Genomic DNA, 17707 nt, shown 5'->3' with positions numbered 1-17707 from the left:
GCCTCTGCTGTATACTAAACTTCAATAAAAGGGCATTCACTGCACCAGCTACATAAAAAAGCATACATTATAATAAAGTTTATGTTCAGGATAAGCAGTGGTAGAAACTCAGCACCTAGTGAAATCATAGAGAAACTCCTATAAGCTCTGCTGCCCCCAGCAGACATGTTTTAAGACACACACTCTAACATATTTGAATCTGATTCAGACCCACAGAAAGGCAGATGTTGCATCTTTTGATGCAAACATTCATCATGTCTGAAATAGTTTCACCAGGCCAGTGTGTGCCAAAAGAAACATTTATCACATGAATAGAGACTGTCAACAGAAACTCGGGTCACAAGTTTAGGATGATACTTTTAAGCACAGTGCAGTCAGGACCATCATAGTCAAAGATAAATGAGATCTTTAGCTGCAATAAATTACATTGGAGGTCTGTTTCCTGGAAAGCCTTAGGCAGAGAGACCAGCATCGATGGCTTTAAATGTAGGTTTAAACTAGTCAGATACAGACTAGAGGGGAGGATTTAATCAAGCTTAGAACAAGCATAGTTATATTTATTTTTTCCACTCTGTTCTGCAAACAGACAGGAGTGACTCACACAGAAAAAGACCTTTGGTTTGCAGACCTATGGGCTCACTGCCCACAGTGACCATCTGTACTGACTATGATACAGTGTTGGGTCTTTAATTCAGTTTTGTCACCAAGCATTTCTGTTCCATTTATGTTTTTAAACATGACAACACTGTCATCTAGTGGGCAGGATTGTATGTGCATTTTCATTCAAGCTTTTCATCGTTGTTGTATACTCGACTTTATAGCCTTCATAAAGTAAAGTTTTTGACGAGTGACTAAAACACAATATAGAACTGTTATCAAGATCGATAATGCCCAAAATATGTCACAATTCACTGTTCTTGCTCACGGCTTCAGGTGAAACCTGATTAGATATCAGGTGGAGATAAAAGTTTGTGTGTCATGCTTGTTGTTTTGTTTGCTTCCATGCAAGGGTTTAGACAGAATAAGGCCCAGTTTATCAGTTATCTGATCTTCCTTCTCTGGATTGAGCCAACACACCAACTGCACGGTGTCACAGCCGAGATTTGCTGTCAAGATTAGATCATTAAACCACAGCAGCACCTTTAGAAGAGTTAGCATGAGTTAAAAAAAAATACACCAAAAACAAGAATTGTCATAGTTTGATGTAAAACTACAAACCTAACCGTGTAACTCTGAAGCCACAATTACATTTTTTAGTTCCTACAGTATTATTATTTTACTACAAACACATGTTTAAATTCAAATATAAAACAGAAGACGCATCAAAGCAAATGATTTCTTATCACTTTAATTTTTATAGGGGAACCACAAGTACTTTAAAAGAAGGTTATACAGCGCTGTACATTCGGGAGCAGTACTGACCTCTCCCTTTAAATACTATTCATTTAAATGTTCTATAATCTTATAATGATACAGTGATACAATAAAAGCTTGTGTAACTGGTCCTGCAGCTTTTCTGATATGTCGATATCATTTTTGTTGGGACTGTTATTTCCTTGTAATTTGTTTTTTCCAAAAAAGGAAAATAAAAGTTATGATCAAAAACCATACGACAGGCAGAAACTGCCAGGCTGTACTCCTGTATAACTCCCAATTCACTCACACAGTAGAGAGAGAGAGAGAGAGAGAGAGAGACAGAAAGGAAGAAGGAGAAAAAAAAAAAAAAGAGCGATAGTTTTCATGTTCTGAAGGCTGGTCCGTGATGGGAAGGGGCATCAGTTCATAGTGAGAAGCAAAGAAGTACAAGATATACTTTGCACTTTCTGCAACCTTGACTGCTACACTGCCTGACCATCGACCTGCTCAAAGGCTCACTTCCATAGCTGTGTGCTCAGAGTCTGGCCAGATCCAGTGGCGGCCCAACCACCCATAGCTGATGGTGGCTGACCAAAGGCCATCTGGGCACCTGCACCATTCAGAGTCAATCCTGACATCTGCTGGTTCACCTGGGGATGTTACAGAGGTCAGTGTGAGCGTTAACATTAAAGAAAGCTTCAGTAATCAACACGTAAACACTGCTGAAAATGTTGACCTATTAAAAAATACAGATACTTTAGTGTTTTTTTTTTACTCATGAGATTTTTGTAATACAAAAATAGAAGCAATGTGCTGAAATAGTAACAAGCCCAGTGTTGTGTTTTTTTGGTCAAATATTCATTTAAACTAATATTCTAGGATGTATTGAAGGATGTAGGAATAGTCAGGAATCATGCTTATGCTGCCATCTAGTGGATGCTGGATGCTCAGTCCGCAGAGGACTTTAAACTGCACCATTGTGCAATGCATCACAACAGCTGGGCGTGGCCATGTGTGGAAAAAAATATCACTTGTCAGAAGTGTCACACAATTGAACACAACCTAAATTAACCGTTGAATATATCTGTTGTCAGCGTACCTGACCCATGTTCCACTGAGCCTGCTGTCCAGGTTGAATGGTGTACATGCCCTGAGCTGGCATCATGCCTGCAGGCATCGCACCGCCCTGTGGTCCCATCATCCTGGGGGCCATGCCCATCATACCGGTGGCAGGCGCGTTCCCCATGAAGCCGTTTGGCATTGTCATCCCAACCATCATACCCGGACTGGGCCCCATCATGGCTGCCCCGCTCTGAGCCATCATGGCACCCATGACGGTGGTCGGTGGCATGCCCGTGCCCATGCCAGGAAACGCCTGGTAACCAGCAGTGGCCTGAACAGGAAACTGCATCTGAGAGGGGCCCATGAACATTCCAGCTGTGGAGGAAATGGAATGTACGGCAGGGTTAATATGTGAGGATTTCAAAGTTGTATGTGTGGGTCTGTTACTGAGGACAAGAAGTTAGGAAGCTTTGTTTGAGTTGTGAAATCCAAGCAGGTCTCTACTTGCTCTGTGGATTCAGATGTAATGATGTAATCACATTAACATGTCAGCATTATGTTGATGAGTAAAGGAATTTTTGTTAGCTACAGCAGTTCAGGCTTTTGATAAGCCCAGATGTAAGAACTTTTTCCCTTATGTCCCCCTATATTTTAACACAGATTCTGACCCTGGTGTTGTTTTAGTGTCTATCTACAGTATATGTACATCCAAGCATTGGGTCTTCACCTGTAGGGGCCTGCTGGGCCATGCTGTTGGTTCCATACAAGGAGAGGATTGAGTCTTTTGAGAGGGGCTTCTTGGCCACGTCGTCAGTTTTAGTGGTACTACTGCTGTCACTGAACAGGTCGAGGTCACCCTGTCCTGACCCTGAGCTGGCTCCGCCTCCTGCCACTCCTGCTGTTGGAGCTTGTGTAGGAGTGTTGGCCGAGTTACTGGAGCTCACCTGGTGGGAGGAAAGAGATTCTGAAGTTTAGAAGATACTGATGAAAGAGGGAATGCAGTACTCGGTGTTATTGCAGATTTAAATGGTCTGCACTTGCATACCACTTTGACATTTAAATTATATTTTTAATTTTAGGTTTTATCATTTCCTTTGGCATTAGCTAAACAGCAGGAAAACCCCTGCTTGGCACACATAGAAGTTAATGGGTTAGACATAGCACTGCCATCCAGGAGAGGGGTTCATGTTGTGCAGGAGCAGTGCCATAATTTTGCATGCCTAATGGCACCAAGGGCCAGGTAAAATAGATGTCAAAGAGTAAACTTGTAAGCCTATGTGATAAGGACTGTAGCCACACAGATCTGTACAATGGGTCTTCATAAAGACAAATGTAGAGGGGAAATGCATGGGCTCTGTGAAGTAGGAAGTAGGTGTTAATAGCATCTGCTCTAACATCATTAAGTATAATGTATATGTATGTATATTAACATGTTTGTATATAGAAGAAGCAAACACTGTTATAGTCTAATTTATAAAATGTTGATGATTATCACAATATTTAGATGTGTTATTAATCAAAATTATAGATCATGAAAATAACCATGGCTTAAAGTCCTATGTATTTGAATGTTTAGTCAAGTGTGCCTGATTTGCTGCCTTCATTTACTGAAGTGCTTTTCTGCTTCTCTTAACTGTCTCTCTGTATCGGTGTTGCCGTCTTGTGGGCCATTGATGCTGATGGTTATCATTTGCCTTTTTATATTTTACGGCACACTTAATTTCAGTTTTACAACCAGGCACCCGTAAATGCCGAGCCCCTCTGAGCAATACTCTGAATTGAGAATTAAATCTGAGATAGGGAATTCTAGCGTGACTTTACCTGAGAAAACTGAGCTGCGGAGGAGGACGCCGGGAGGGGGTTGGATACCATGGGGCCGAAGATATCCAGGTCATTATTCTGGTTTGTACTTGTGCTACCATTGTTAGTGGATGCAGCTGCTGGTGCATCTGAGACAGAACAGTTGAAAAACTGGTTTTACAGGTGGAATATAAGCATATGCCCCCAGACAACAAAACAAAACAAAACAACACTGACACCTTTTTAACAGAACTCAGCATGATGATTTCCCAGTGATATACCACTGCATTCATTAAGACTTAATACAAAGTAATAAATAAACCCCAATACAATATCTACTTGCTATAAAAAGTTATCTATTTAAATGCATGGCACTCCCGCTGCTGCATAACAGCCTACACAGAGAGAACAGTTAGCACAATAAAAAATTAATCAGCTTACTCTATTCAGTTATTTGGCCACAATACAAAAATAACAGTAAATTTACCATCCAAATAATGCAACACCCCTCCTGCAAGCCAATCATTAACATAAATATATGACCCTCTTTTGGGTAAGTGTAAATGAAACGGCTGTAATAAAATGGGAACGCAATTTATTCCTTTGAATCACCAGTGTCACAACCTCAGCTCACTAAAGAAAACAAACATGAAACAAACAAACAAGTTCAATGCTGCCATTTGAGCACAAGGAGCAGCTAAAATAACTTTCATGCATTCAACAGAATAGATGTACTACAACAGAATTTCTTGTCTACACACCATCTACAGCACATTTTTGTGTAGTAGTGCAGTGCTATGAGCAGCTGCATTCATTTGTCTTTCAGTTTCTCTTTTCCAATCAGTTCACAGCATACCACTTTGTTTGTCCTCTTTTGTAATTGTTAACAGTGATCCATCAAAAATGTCTAAATCTAGACATACACCATTGAGCATTAAAACAAAGCAGGAAGTTAAACTGAGGCAGCAGCAGCTGTTGCACTTCCTCTTGTTACCCAGCAGTGGTGTTTAATGTGAAGTAGGAAGGATATCAAGTCTGCTGATACAGACATCTAGACAAAGGAATAGACTAGTTTCTAATTGCAAGCAGACGAGTCTGCAAGTTTTTTTTGTAGTGTCACATGCAACAGATGTGCTTATACCCATAGTATCTGGGGTTACAGTACAATAACCAGTGTTGGTAAACAGCACAAGGTAGTAAGGAGGATGTTACAGTGGGCCGGTGTGTTCACCCAGTTGTCATGTTTACATCACTGCTAATTAGAGCAGCCAGAAAATATCAATATTACCCTTTTCCCACTGCAGACAAAAGCCAGATGTTAGAGGGTCTAAGCTTATCAACATCTGGCTTTTGTCTTTCTGCCTCTGAGGGAACACTCTGCATTCACTGCCAGCTAAATTTTCTCTGCAAAAGTTACAGTTCAACTCAAGCATTTGGCTGCGATGTAGACATAACACCTGGGTCAACATCTCAGCCGCAAATTCTACGTCCTTATTCATTTGCATTTGCTTATTGTTTATTCAGTGTTTCTTAAGAAGCATAACAAATAAAAAAAAATTCAAGGATTTACCAGTATTTGCACTGCACCTATACAAACTAATGCCACTATATATGGGGAAATAAAATACACTGCATGCAAGCAATACAAGCAGACTGGCAGCACATACTTTGCAAACAGCAGATCTCAACAAGCCTTTAAAAGATGACACTTTCTCTCAATACAAGTGACAAAATAACTCAGTTAAGGGTGGAGGCAGTCAGCCTTATGCAAATCTATTGTGAGGGCACAGTAAACAATCTCAGAAATCATGCTGGACACACCCAGATGGAAAAGCCACACATAAAGACAGTGAAACATACATTAACTAAATGCCACCAGTGTTGATACAAGTAATTAGGAATACAGTGTTTATGATAAAACATTATTGATTAAACATAAGACTCTGAAGGTTTAAGTAAGCCTGTATGTGTTAGCACACCATACTCACCAAGGCCTAGTAGGTTCACAGGAGGTTCTGATGTCTTAGCAGGGCTAATTTTTGGAACTGGCCTCGACTCTTCACTCTAGAGAAATATAAGTTTTAAAATTTTAATAAAAAGCAGCATGGACCACAAACAGCCCTAAGGAGAACAGTCTATGTGTACAACCTTATTAGCAGATGAATGTGAGTGAGACCTACCTTGGTGTAAGATGACACCTTGCTCCCTCTGTCTGGCTCCCTCTCTTTCTTACTATCCTTTGGCTGGGAAAAAAAGGCCAAACAAAAACAATAAGTACAAATGTAATGAACAGCTAAATCCCCCAAAACAGTGTTTTGGTCAATACATACACTGCTCCCATTGGTCACATTCTTGCTGTAGTATTTCTTCTTCTCATATTTATCCCTGATGAAGAATTCCACCGCTCTGAGATCAGAGTTAAGAGGAAAAACGGGCAATAAAATGCAAAAAAATAAATAACTATACAAGTGTGTGAGTCTGCTGACAGAGAAGGATACTGGTCTGTCTGAGGTCTTCTGAAGCTGTCTGGAAGGTTGGCCTCATAAAGCTGCCTGGCCTTGGTATTACCCATGTCCTGTATACTCTAAAAAAAAAAAGAAAGACATAAAATATTTACAGGGGCACTCACTCCACTGACTTCATACACGATGATTACCGTACTTTGCTCATCACAAGTACGACCCTCCCTATGAAATCAGACTATGAAAACTGTATCATGTCTTCTGTGGTACTTATCATGGAAGTGAAAACAACTGATGATATCATAAGATATCTAAAGAGCCTGTGTTACAAACTATAGGCGCGGACTTTGAAAGATGTGGGTTGTCATTACTGAACAACTCCAGATAGTTTGCTTTAGGATTAATTATACTTCACTAAAATGACAACATCCTTTAGTAAGTGTATTGTAAGTTACATTTAAAGACAAACCGTTGTTGATGTGATCTTAAAATGTGGCATGCCTACATAACCTCATTCTCTTTGGAAAATGAAGCTTTACCCACTCTGGTAAATTAAAGTTAGACCTGTTGTCTGTGTGATGTGATGCTGCACACAATTTGACCACATTGTTTTCACTCATAAGGTCATCATTGCTACTGAGATGCATTACACATAACTCATCTTTACATATATTCACATATGTGAGATAATGACATGGAGGGCTAACAGAACATGTATGCACAAAAGTGGAGACATTCCACGTAGCCTTTTACTATATTTATGTTAACTTAGCCCTTCTGTAATTGGAGCCTTAGATACTAAAGGAATTATAACATGAGGCAGCATACTGAATAACTACTGTAACATAGGCTCAGTACCTGGATTTGTTCTGAAGTCCATTGGTCCAGGTTGACTGACTTCACTCTGGATATGTGTACTCCCAGGTTCCTGTGTATGCCAGCACACCGAATGCAGATAAATACTCCCAGATTCCAGGATGCCCATCTTGGACCTGTTGATGACCATTTAAAGATGGAAAGAGGTTTTGAGGATTACACAGGTATGTTTTGACTATGTTGTAACTTTAAAAGAAAAACTCTTTATCTGTGACATAACAAAATGTGTTGGTAACACCGTGCGGCTGAACAGAGGGCGGCGTTGAGAGAGCGGCTCTGTGGGGAGCTTATGTAGATTTACAGAAGTTAGCTTGCTGGTTAGCCACTTATTTAGCTTAAGGGGAAGAGATGTCAGCTGACTAGCCTGAGCCAGTTATACAGTAGCGAGTTAGCTTAGCTGGGCTAAACAACGCAGATGTTATATTGTTATTGGATTCTGAGAAAAAGAATGAACTTTAGGGAGTAAAAACGAGAAAAAAAAATCGAGTGTGACGGTCGCACCTTTCGCCTCGCAGTCGGCGCAGTACTTGTTGTCTTCCTCTCTCAGCATTTTGGACAGGATGGCCTGGTGCTGCTCGTTGAGTTTCTGGGCCTTCTCCCTCTCCGAGCGGGTCGTCATGTTTGGAGCTTTGAGTGGACTTCCTTATTTGAAAGAATTCTACTTTAATCAGTCGTGAATCGAGAGAAGTTTCTGATAAAATACCATAATCAGAGCTATAACGCCTCCGAGTGGGATATGCAAACACCCGGAACCGGAATCTCGTCTCCGCCCACAGGAATTCGAGAGCTGACGCGGCGGCCGCTCCGGATTGGTCGGGTGTTGTGACGTAGTCTGACGCATGAATTGTGTATATATACAAAAAACATTTAATTAAAAACAATCCATTCACGAGGATGACGTATTTACTGTTACTTCCAACCCGGAAGTTAGCATCACGGGACACAAACCAAAGTTTGATTGCTGCAGATGAAGCATTGCTTTGAATGCTGATGTGAAGGATTGCTCTGAATTGCTGGAGAATCTGCAATCTGAATTTAATTTGCTGAAGCACGGTTAAGAATTTAGCTTTTTTGAGATGAGCATCGGATTTGTCCCACTAAGGCAGATGAGTGAGTTCTTACTATGGAGTAAAGTTTATCAAACTGATGACTTCTCTATTTCTTATAAATGTTTCTGTAAGCAGACAGACCAGTATTTATTGGTAATAACTTATCTGCATGTTATTTAATGTGTTTATTTTTGTTTTATTGACAACAACAACAGTACCCAAGGTCTTTGTTTTCTCTCTTTTTTTGTACAAAACGTGAGCTAATCCTGCAAATCTCGCGAGAATTCAGCGGTCTCGCAACGACGTACCTGCCGGAATATCAACAGCAGAAGAAGAAGCAGCGTTTTGCCGGGTTTGCTAGTACAACGGATGTTGTTTATAAGTATTAAACTAACCCTAAAATGATTATTGTGTTGCAAAGACACAGTCTAACTTAATTCGTGTGGATATCTAAAGCAGCGCTGTACGGTGCACAGTAAGTAATCCAGTATTAGTGAACATCGGGCTACAGAACTGTCAACATTAGCTCAACATGCTAACCTTAGCTGCTTTGCCTCGTATGTTGTGTGTTGCTTAGAGTTTTCTGTCTCTGTGGGACTCCAAGGATGAAGGTAAAGATAAAACAGTGGAACGGAGTGGCCTCCTGGCTGTGGGTGGCCAATGACGAGAACTGTGGGATCTGCAGGATGCCTTTCAATGGCTGCTGTCCTGACTGTGAGTAGCCACGCTCGAATCGAAACAAGCTGCTAAAGCTGTGTTTGCTTGGAATTTTATTTAGTGTGCCGTTTGTATTGGTACATGGGTGAAAATCAGCAAACTACTGATTAAAACTCGTTTTAGCCACCAGTTTGTCACATCTGACTAATACTGCCGTATCAACTGCCATTTGTCATGCAGTTTCAGGGTTGCTATGATGCCTGATTAGTTGCATGTATGGTCTCCAGTGATGAGATAACTTTGAAATAACTGAATTTCTCGGATCTTAGTTTATATTTGATATTCGAGCCATCAGCACTTCCATGCCTATCAGTATACCTTACTTTATGAACTTTCTTTTGAAGGTAAAGTGCCTGGGGATGACTGCCCATTGGTCTGGGGTCAGTGTTCCCACTGTTTCCACATGCACTGCATCTTGAAGTGGCTGAACTCACAACAAGTGCAGCAGCAGTGCCCCATGTGCCGGCAGGAGTGGAAATTCAAAGAGTGAACTTGTGGAGGCAGACACAGACTCCCTTGCAGAATCTTGTTCTGAGGTCTGATTTTTTTTATATATATAAGTTGTAAATAACCCTGTTTTTGTATGGACACTTTTTGAATATATTATACTGTGATGTGATTAAATAAAAATCACATGCACTGCAAGACATTTTCTGGTGAGTAAGTTGGTGTTTGGGTTGATTCTTGCACATACTTTTGGTTTAATAGAGCAAAGAAATTTGAAGACAACATTTTTTACTATTAGTATTTCCCATGACAAAACCTAAATTATTCTCAATACTTTTTTCCAAACACCTATCCATATAGTGCAGTACTATGTCTATGCTTTAATTGAGTGACATTCTAAGCATTTTATTTGCACTTAAAAGTGAGGATTGGTATCTTGCAGAACACACACAGCATAACAAGTTATGTTAACATGTGAAGACATCATGGCTAATTTAAGGAAACAATTATAGATTTGAGAAAAAGAATTTTTAATGTGTACAAAGCAGGAGAAGGATAAAAATGTTTATCCAAGTGCTTCTGATTTTGGCTCATGTTGACCTTATTGTTAAGTAAGGTAAAATAATGTAAGCTTGTTGTGTAGAAAACATTACTATTACTATTACTATTGAACAGAATGGTAAATATTTGGAAAAAAATACAGAGGATGGTAGTAATTATAACTGTATAGGTGTAAACATCAGCATCCTTACATAGATGTATCAAAAAAATAGGTGAGATAAAATTCTTCTTTCAAACAACAAATGTAGCTCCTTACTGACTAAGTCATCAATTGATGTTGAGGAATAATGTTTATAATTTAAGATACATTTTCACATTAGTGCCTTAAAAAAACTCAGAGGAGCCTGACTGCTTGAGTAAGTTTATTAAACACTATATACAATACAAAAGATACCTACATATTTACAGGACATTATTGGAGTATCTAAAGTTTTTATAAAATTTATCATAAGACTTAAAACAAAACATTAAAAACTGGATTTGAGACCAAATAACACTCACTACAGACACATTTGGTGTCAACATCAATGTGAGTAGAGTCAAATGTATAAATATAAGTTTGGATGCAAAATACAGAAAAAAATGCATTGTAAAAAATAAGAAACATGGTTACTCTCATAAAAAACATGTCTTAACCTAAAAAAGAAATACTTAAGAAGCTTATGGACAACTTAAAAAATATAATTATATATTTTTATATCAGCTTGTACAAGCATACAAAATATCTGGAAGACGAACTACAGTTAAATAAGTACTTTGGGCCCCCTAGAAAAAGTTTTCTAACCGGATCTTAAAGTTATTCTCGTGGTGCCTCACAGCAATCCCATGACGCAGCAGCAACTCTATGTAGGGCGGCCAGAATGTGTTATCTATCGTCACATAGGGGTCATGTGGCGTGTTCAGGATCTTGTTCATTAGTACCTGCAGACATAGAGAAAACAGGGATGCTGAAGCCAAACAGCCAAGCAGTGAACGTGCACGTATGGACAGTTTTATAAGAGTTATAAATATTTGATTAAAGAATGTTTAGCATTGAGTGGATCAGTGTGTGAGACTCTACCTCCAGAATTTCCCTGAGTGAAATAAGGTCTTCATCTATCTCAGTGTTCTGAAAAGACAAACAAGAAAAGGCTGTTAGGTGCACCATCTAGTAACAGCATGGGTTTTATATGTAAAGCAGATCATAGCGCCTCTGTCACCTTGTTTATGGATGAATTTTGCGGGAAAGGAGCGTACTTCTCCAGGATGTCCCCCAGAGCCTCCATCAACCTGTCCTGATAGGCCTTCATCTTTTGGATTTTTGCCTTAGTGTCCGGCAGCACACTGCAGAATGCATAGACATCAACATACTTATTATTTCTTCTCTTCCATTCATGTACATTCTGCTTTTTGTGTTTGTCTAAAAACCTGAACTCTGACTTTGCACTCACTTGTGTGCTGACGAGTTCTCCTTCTCCGCTTGAAGTCGTTCAGTGTGAACAGCAGCTGCTTCTAGCACCTGTCTCTTCTCCGCCAGCCATTTTTGCTCACTGAAAAACAAACATGATGTTCAGAGCAAAACAGACCAAAACAAATGGATAATCTCTGAAATTTCTCCAGACTTTGAGTCACACATGTAACTGTAAGTCACATACAGTTCTATAGTCTCTCTCAGTTTGTCTCTTTTGGCTTCAGAGCAAGAAACAACCATCTCCAGTTCAGAACACAGCTTGAGCATCTATCAAAAAGAAAGAAGGTAAATGAATTAAATAGCATGAACAGTAAACATTTTAGTAATAAACATTCTTCAGTGTTGCATTTTACACAGAAACATACCTCCTCTTTTCCAGCTTGAAGTAAAATTTCTGAATTTGCTGCCAGCACTAGAGGTGCAAAATAAATAATGCCATAGATAATATTAAGTGTTGGTTAAAAGTGAAAACCCCAAACTGCCTCATTGTAAACATTTCAATTTTTGAATACTAAACATAAGTATGTAAAGCTTCCCATTACTTACATGTTGGCTCCACTGTCTGCCACAGCTTCAGTTCAGCTTCTGTTGCAATCCGTCTGTTCACTGACTATTGGAGAGGAATATTCACAATGCATAGATAAAGCTGTGATTAAGACTCAGACACACAAATGTCACAGTAAAGTAAAGTAAGTAAAAATATTTTTAATACTAATAAAGCTTTTATTATGCAACTAGATAAAGTAGTTAGTAGTACTGTACTGAATGAATGAGAAAAGAATGACTAAATCCTTATAGTTTTAACCATTTCATGTCTATCTTTTGGACCCCCTTATTAAAATAAGTGTGAGTAAAAACGTTATTATCCATTAAAAGTAAAACACTTACATATTTTGTCTATATTGCAGATAAAGAGTGAAACATCTCACCTGTTCTTGCGGGTTCTCGCAGAAGTTTGATTCACACAGTATAATCTCATTCTGAAGCTGCAACACAGAAACATACAGTCTGCAATGTGAATCTTTTTAAATAAATTTAAGGATGAGTTAAGGTTAAAAAGACACACAGATAGTCAGAGAGAATAATCCTGGATCATGAGGTAACTACGTGTGTTTACCTTTTCCAGCTGTGCGAACTGATCCTCACAGAGGTCCAGCAGCTCAGCCCGAGCAGCCTCCGACAGCTGTCCTGCTGCTGCTGTCACCTCAGCCTGAACACAGTTGAACAATTTGGATATGGTCTTATTTTAATAACAAAATACAGCTGAGACAACGCGGTAATAGTGTATGTGTTAGCTCTGGTTAGCTATCGGCCAATGGCTAAGTGAAAAGTTGAGCTAATATGTTGTTGACGTTAGCTGGATCGATTTTATGTGTGATAAACGTGAAAACATCCATGACGTTCTGTTAAACAGTAACATAAATCAGCTGGATTTCTTGGATAATGTGCAGACTTACCATATTTATCAAATTTATAAGCCTTTTCCTCCCACAACAACAGACTCCGCTTCCTTTTCAAAATACCGCCAACGTTGATGACGTATCACATGCGACACGGAGAGCGTTGAGAAGCGTACATGCTGCGCATGACTGCGCAGGTACAGCGAATGGGGTTTGCGCAGAAAGATTTGAAACTCTGTAATCCCACCAGAAATTATAATCAGCGATATAGTTTCATTTGAATGAACAAACGAACTACAATTAAGATGTTATTATTATTAGTATTTTACGAGCTGCATTTATCTGACAACAAAATTTATTTATTTATTTTTTTTATTAGTTAAACTTAAACAGGTGTAAGTAGGCCTAGTATATAGGCCAGTGTAAGTAGATGGAATGCTACCAAAAAGGTGCAGGTGTCATCATGTGTTTATAAATCAGTAACACACACAAACACACACCATGGCTGATTAACTGCTCACTGTACTGCAGCTCACTGTCCTGTAACCACCAGGAGGTGGCGCTGTTTCTCTGACTAGATTCCCCCACCCTTCTGTTTTTTTCCTATCTGAACACCAAGAGTTTTTCTTCATCACCACTATGTTTAGATCTGACAGACAATTTAAAGGAGAAGCCCGTCAGATGTGCATTTACTAACAGTGACACCCCTTGTTATCTTAACTCTTATACTTCCATTAATTCTTCAGGAGCAGATTTAATGACGTGCACGATTATTTTTTTATTTGTGGGCGTTTTCTTAACATCCCTGGTACTGACCTCCTATAATGCTGATATCATTATATTCATCATTCATTTTAGACCTTAACCAGAGTAAGATCTACTTAGTAAATGACAAGCATCATTTAATAGCCTTTTTTTAAGGCTAAATGATCTGGGTAAACCTTTCTGATGACTAACAGCATAGTTATTTTTTCCACATTAATAATTTTACATTTTGCTGCCTATGCTGACCTATTTGTCATCCCCGTCTGAGCAATGGCATTCTTTAAAAATATATATACATATTTTCAATTTAAATACAAAACAGGATGCAACACTTTCACACACACTGGTTTATTTATAAGCCACAACAGCTTATAAATAATCAGACTTACAGTAGCTGATGTTTGGTTGCATTTTTGTTGTATAGAGCATTTCAGTATGAACACTTTAGTCCTGGTAGACCTGACTCTTTCTGCTTGTTTGACTTTAATACAGTGGACCTGCAGCAGCAGCAGCAGGAGTCTGAGAGCGAATATATTTTTCTTTCTTTCTTTTTTTTCTAGCTAAAGCCCCTAAATTCACACATAGCCTTGATTATTTGAATGATCAACTAGAATTTGATTAATATGCAAATTTCTGGGGAAAAATGTTCCATTTGAGCCTTCAGCACAGCCTAATTAATCAACAGTTAAAGGAAATTAATACATACATCAATTCTGTCAGGAACATGCTTAGTTCAATCGCCCGTAAAATTGAAGTTTGAAGTATTAACTGGCTCCACAGGAAGGCTATGATTAAAACTCTACATTTCAGCTCTATTTAGATATATAGAGTGATTTAACTCCAGGCAAATATAGAGTCATTTACAGATCTGCCTTTACACTTATTCAATAATAATAATAATTATAATCATGGTAATAATAATAAACTGATGAACTCTATATATACATTATCTGTTTTTTTTTCCTGAAATGTTTTATTTGAGAAGGTGAAAAATCTTAATGTTCTTTCGGCTTTCACACAACTCATGCCTCAAATATTGGTTTACACCTTACACTGTTTTCCACAATAATAAAGGAGAGAGAGAGGGCGAGAGAGAGACACAGAGACAGAGAGAGAGAGAGAATAAAAAAAGAGGAGGGGAGGAGATGAAAAGAGAGAGGAGGGCTATACTATTGTTTCAGTAGGGACTCATGCATCAAACTTCAATTTTCCGGACGATTGAAGTAGTGATTTTTTCTATCTTGAAGTGAAATACTGAAATACACTTAAGACCTCTAGATTAATTACCACGAAGTGGTCCCTCAGACTGTAGTATTACTTATCACCGGGCCCGCCTGACAAGGCCTCATAAAATAAGCAAGTGAAATCCATAAACTTATCCTGCCTTAACACTCTCTCCCTTCATAAATATGCTGGATTCAGAAAAAAAAAAGGCTGCCGAGCAACACACACACACACACACACACACACACACACACACACACAAAATAAGTTCTAAACTGACATGTTCTTATTTGGAGCTCAGTTTTCAAAATAATTGAATTGATTTTTTTTATGTTGGAAATAAAGGATAAATAATTTTGACTGACATGACTTTAATACCTGATTTTGCATTTATAATGAGAATATAAAGATCATAACACACTGTAAGAATATAGACATTTAACGTGCCAACAATTCTAACTCCTCCTCTTTTTTATAAATAAACCATACATTTATTACATTATTTTAATACCTTATCTGTTTATTTGTCATGATTTTATTGGTAAAAAAAATATAGGCCTAAATAAACCCCTATATCTATTTACCACTGCATAACAAACATTATAAATGCAGTAAAAGTATGTAAAGAATATTTTTATAGGAGTAATTTGTCTGCAGACAGTTTACAGCAGCTTTGCTCTTATTACAGGCCTATAAACTTATTCAGGTTTACTTGAATAAAAATAGTTTAAAAAAAAGAACAAACACTATAAAACAGCTCACAAGAAGACAGCTCCACTTATCGTTTCCTTTAACAAAGAGGGTTAAACGGGAGGTTGCCTTTTGAGTTCCTCTTCTGGACCCTCTCTCACATCACCATGTTTTCAGCTTCATTAAACTCCTTAAAGACAAAAGAAATCAAAAGGCAGAAGAAGAAAAAAAAATATAAAAGAGATGAGAAGAAAACAAACAAAAGGCTCCCTAACCAGACTTTTTGGCATAAATGTCACAGTCCAAACTCTTTATGGCTCCCTACTTAACATTAAAAACACTTCCAACAAAATCCATTTCTTGTTTAGAAAACCTTCTTGGACAGAAGTCAAACATATTATTCCACAGCTTAAAAAGCGGAGAAAGACAAGCGGCTCACAAAAAGGGGCAGTTTCATTGTAATTCATTGACTTGTTCAAAACGCCAGGCAAAGAAAAGGGCCAGACATTAATAGCCGCAGATGCCCTCATGAAGGGAGAGTCTATGTAGGCATTATGGCCTTTGTTCGCACCCAGTTAAACTGTTTAAAAGGAGGGTTAACTCAATCCATCAAATTGTCTGAATTTGTGAGGAAATTTCAAAAACCATATGGCTTCCAAACGTTCGCGTCCTTTTTGTGCGGTGGGACACACTTGTCTCAGTATTGCTGCCTGCGGGGGACCGGCCCTGCTCCTTTGTGGCTCGTCCCATCAGGGAACTGCTGCTCATTTGTCCCCACTTTTCATGCTTTACGCTCAAAATTACGGCCCAGTCCCGCAGAACAAAAAAAAAAGGGGGTCTATAAAGGCCCGGGGAAACTGGCCCAAAAACTTTGTGTTTTTTGTTGCATCCTCGTCTTTTTTTTCCCCCTCCCAGCACCAGATTTGTGTTTCTCACATAAATTTTTACCACGAATGGAGAAACACGTCTAAGGGTCAAGAAGCCATGATACGCATTTAAAGGATGTGAAAGGGGATGTGAGATTCCGAGCCACAAAATGTTTAGAGCATCCTAGTAGAAAAGGACACAAAGGGACAAAATAGTTCAGTATAATAACTCTAAACAGGCCGCTTTGACGGGCTTAACACGGCCAGATATGGGAGAATAAAAAGGAGCCAGAGCCGTCTCTAAAATCATTTTTCTCCCTTCAATTAAAAAAAACAAAACAGGCTTTTTATACCCAGAATAGCATTAATTCAAGAATGGCAACATAAAAGAAATATTCAGAAAAGCCATTTTATTCCCATAGTAGCCTATATACAATACAGTCTGTGCATTGGTTTTCAAATAATGTCCTGATTTTAGAAAGGCACTTACAGGTGTACAAAACATAACAAATTTATAACTGTAAATCTATTGTATCCAAACAATAAATCTAAAAAGTAGCCTATAGCTTTTGTCAAAATCACAGCAACAGTAACTGTTGTTTCTCGCCATCGCTTCAGCATTCCCAAAATATAAACTGTGAAATGTCCGAGTTTCCGATCATCATCGTCATCATCATCATCATCATCATCATGCGCTGCAGCGTCTGGACAATATGAAGTGAAGTCAAAGGTTACAGTCAAAATATGATGATGATGATGATGAGGATGATGATGAGGAGGAGGAAGAGGAGGGGGAGGAGAGCCGGCAGTGACAACGTGACTCAGTGGCGGTTTGGCTCACAGAAAAATACAAAAAGCAATTAAATAATTAAAAAAAAGAGCAAAAAAAAAAATAAATAGGTAATGATCACAAATCAAATCATGCATTTACATGCAAAACATATGGAGAACTGGAGCACTTTCATTGTGGTGTGTGTGTGTG

General features: G+C 38.6%; 3 protein-coding genes across 4 annotated transcripts; 1 reads left to right on the top strand and 2 right to left on the bottom strand.

Moving 5' to 3' along the window:
- Positions 1–1332: 1332 nt before the first annotated feature.
- smap1 (small ArfGAP 1) lies at positions 1333–8324 on the bottom strand. The gene is made up of 10 exons (XM_028403891.1): positions 8058–8324; positions 7539–7672; positions 6717–6802; positions 6549–6624; positions 6399–6461; positions 6207–6282; positions 4240–4367; positions 3146–3362; positions 2456–2793; positions 1333–2006 (listed from the first exon to the last, which is right to left on the bottom strand). The coding sequence occupies exons 1-10, from the start codon at positions 8173–8175 to the stop codon at positions 1872–1874; spliced, it is 1371 nt and encodes a 456-aa protein (XP_028259692.1). The 5' UTR covers positions 8176–8324; the 3' UTR covers positions 1333–1871.
- Positions 8325–8892: 568 nt separating this feature from the next.
- anapc11 (APC11 anaphase promoting complex subunit 11 homolog (yeast)) lies at positions 8893–10214 on the top strand. Of its 2 annotated transcripts, none has more exons than XM_028409658.1 (3): positions 8893–9080; positions 9210–9319; positions 9667–10214. In XM_028409658.1, exons 2-3 carry the CDS (start codon positions 9211–9213, stop codon positions 9810–9812), a joined length of 255 nt encoding a protein of 84 aa, XP_028265459.1. In that variant the 5' UTR covers positions 8893–9080; position 9210; the 3' UTR covers positions 9813–10214. The 2 variants fall into 2 exon arrangements, with proteins under 2 accessions (XP_028265459.1, XP_028265451.1); XM_028409650.1 differs by having other exon boundaries at positions 8897–9080; positions 9183–9319.
- Positions 10215–10941: 727 nt separating this feature from the next.
- On the bottom strand, positions 10942–13333 carry cenpk (centromere protein K). The gene is made up of 10 exons (XM_028413134.1): positions 13238–13333; positions 12898–12990; positions 12710–12766; positions 12327–12390; positions 12146–12192; positions 11965–12047; positions 11761–11859; positions 11530–11653; positions 11391–11438; positions 10942–11251 (listed from the first exon to the last, which is right to left on the bottom strand). The coding sequence occupies exons 1-10, from the start codon at positions 13238–13240 to the stop codon at positions 11096–11098; spliced, it is 774 nt and encodes a 257-aa protein (XP_028268935.1). The 5' UTR covers positions 13241–13333; the 3' UTR covers positions 10942–11095.
- Between the last annotated feature and the right edge of the window lie 4374 nt (positions 13334–17707).

The sequence above is a fragment of the Parambassis ranga genome, chromosome 1 (genome assembly GCF_900634625.1).
Source record: "Parambassis ranga chromosome 1, fParRan2.1, whole genome shotgun sequence".
Classification (NCBI taxonomy): Eukaryota; Metazoa; Chordata; class Actinopteri; family Ambassidae; genus Parambassis; species Parambassis ranga.
This window is presented reverse-complemented; position numbering and strand designations above follow the sequence as displayed.

What these genes read in the sequence shown, in the direction of transcription:
- cenpk (XM_028413134.1), bottom strand. An exon ending in GCAGACAGTGGAGCCAACAT is followed by an intron (nt 12,193 to 12,326) that starts GTAAGTAATGGG and finishes TTGCACCTCTAG; the next exon opens with TGCTGGCAGCAAATTCAGAA. An exon ending in TTCAAGCTGGAAAAGAGGAG is followed by an intron (nt 12,048 to 12,145) that starts GTATGTTTCTGT and finishes TCTTTTTGATAG; the next exon opens with ATGCTCAAGCTGTGTTCTGA.
- anapc11 (XM_028409658.1), top strand. Translation starts at nt 9,211, where the DNA reads ATGAAGGTAAAGATAAAACAGTGGAACGGAGTGGCCTCCTGGCTGTGG. An exon ending in CAATGGCTGCTGTCCTGACT is followed by an intron (nt 9,320 to 9,666) that starts GTGAGTAGCCAC and finishes TTTCTTTTGAAG; the next exon opens with GTAAAGTGCCTGGGGATGAC.
- smap1 (XM_028403891.1), bottom strand. Translation starts at nt 8,175, where the DNA reads ATGACGACCCGCTCGGAGAGGGAGAAGGCCCAGAAACTCAACGAGCAG. An exon ending in CGCCGACTGCGAGGCGAAAG is followed by an intron (nt 7,673 to 8,057) that starts GTGCGACCGTCA and finishes GGTCATCAACAG; the next exon opens with GTCCAAGATGGGCATCCTGG. An exon ending in ATGTGACCAATGGGAGCAGT is followed by an intron (nt 6,462 to 6,548) that starts GTATGTATTGAC and finishes TTTTTTTCCCAG; the next exon opens with CCAAAGGATAGTAAGAAAGA.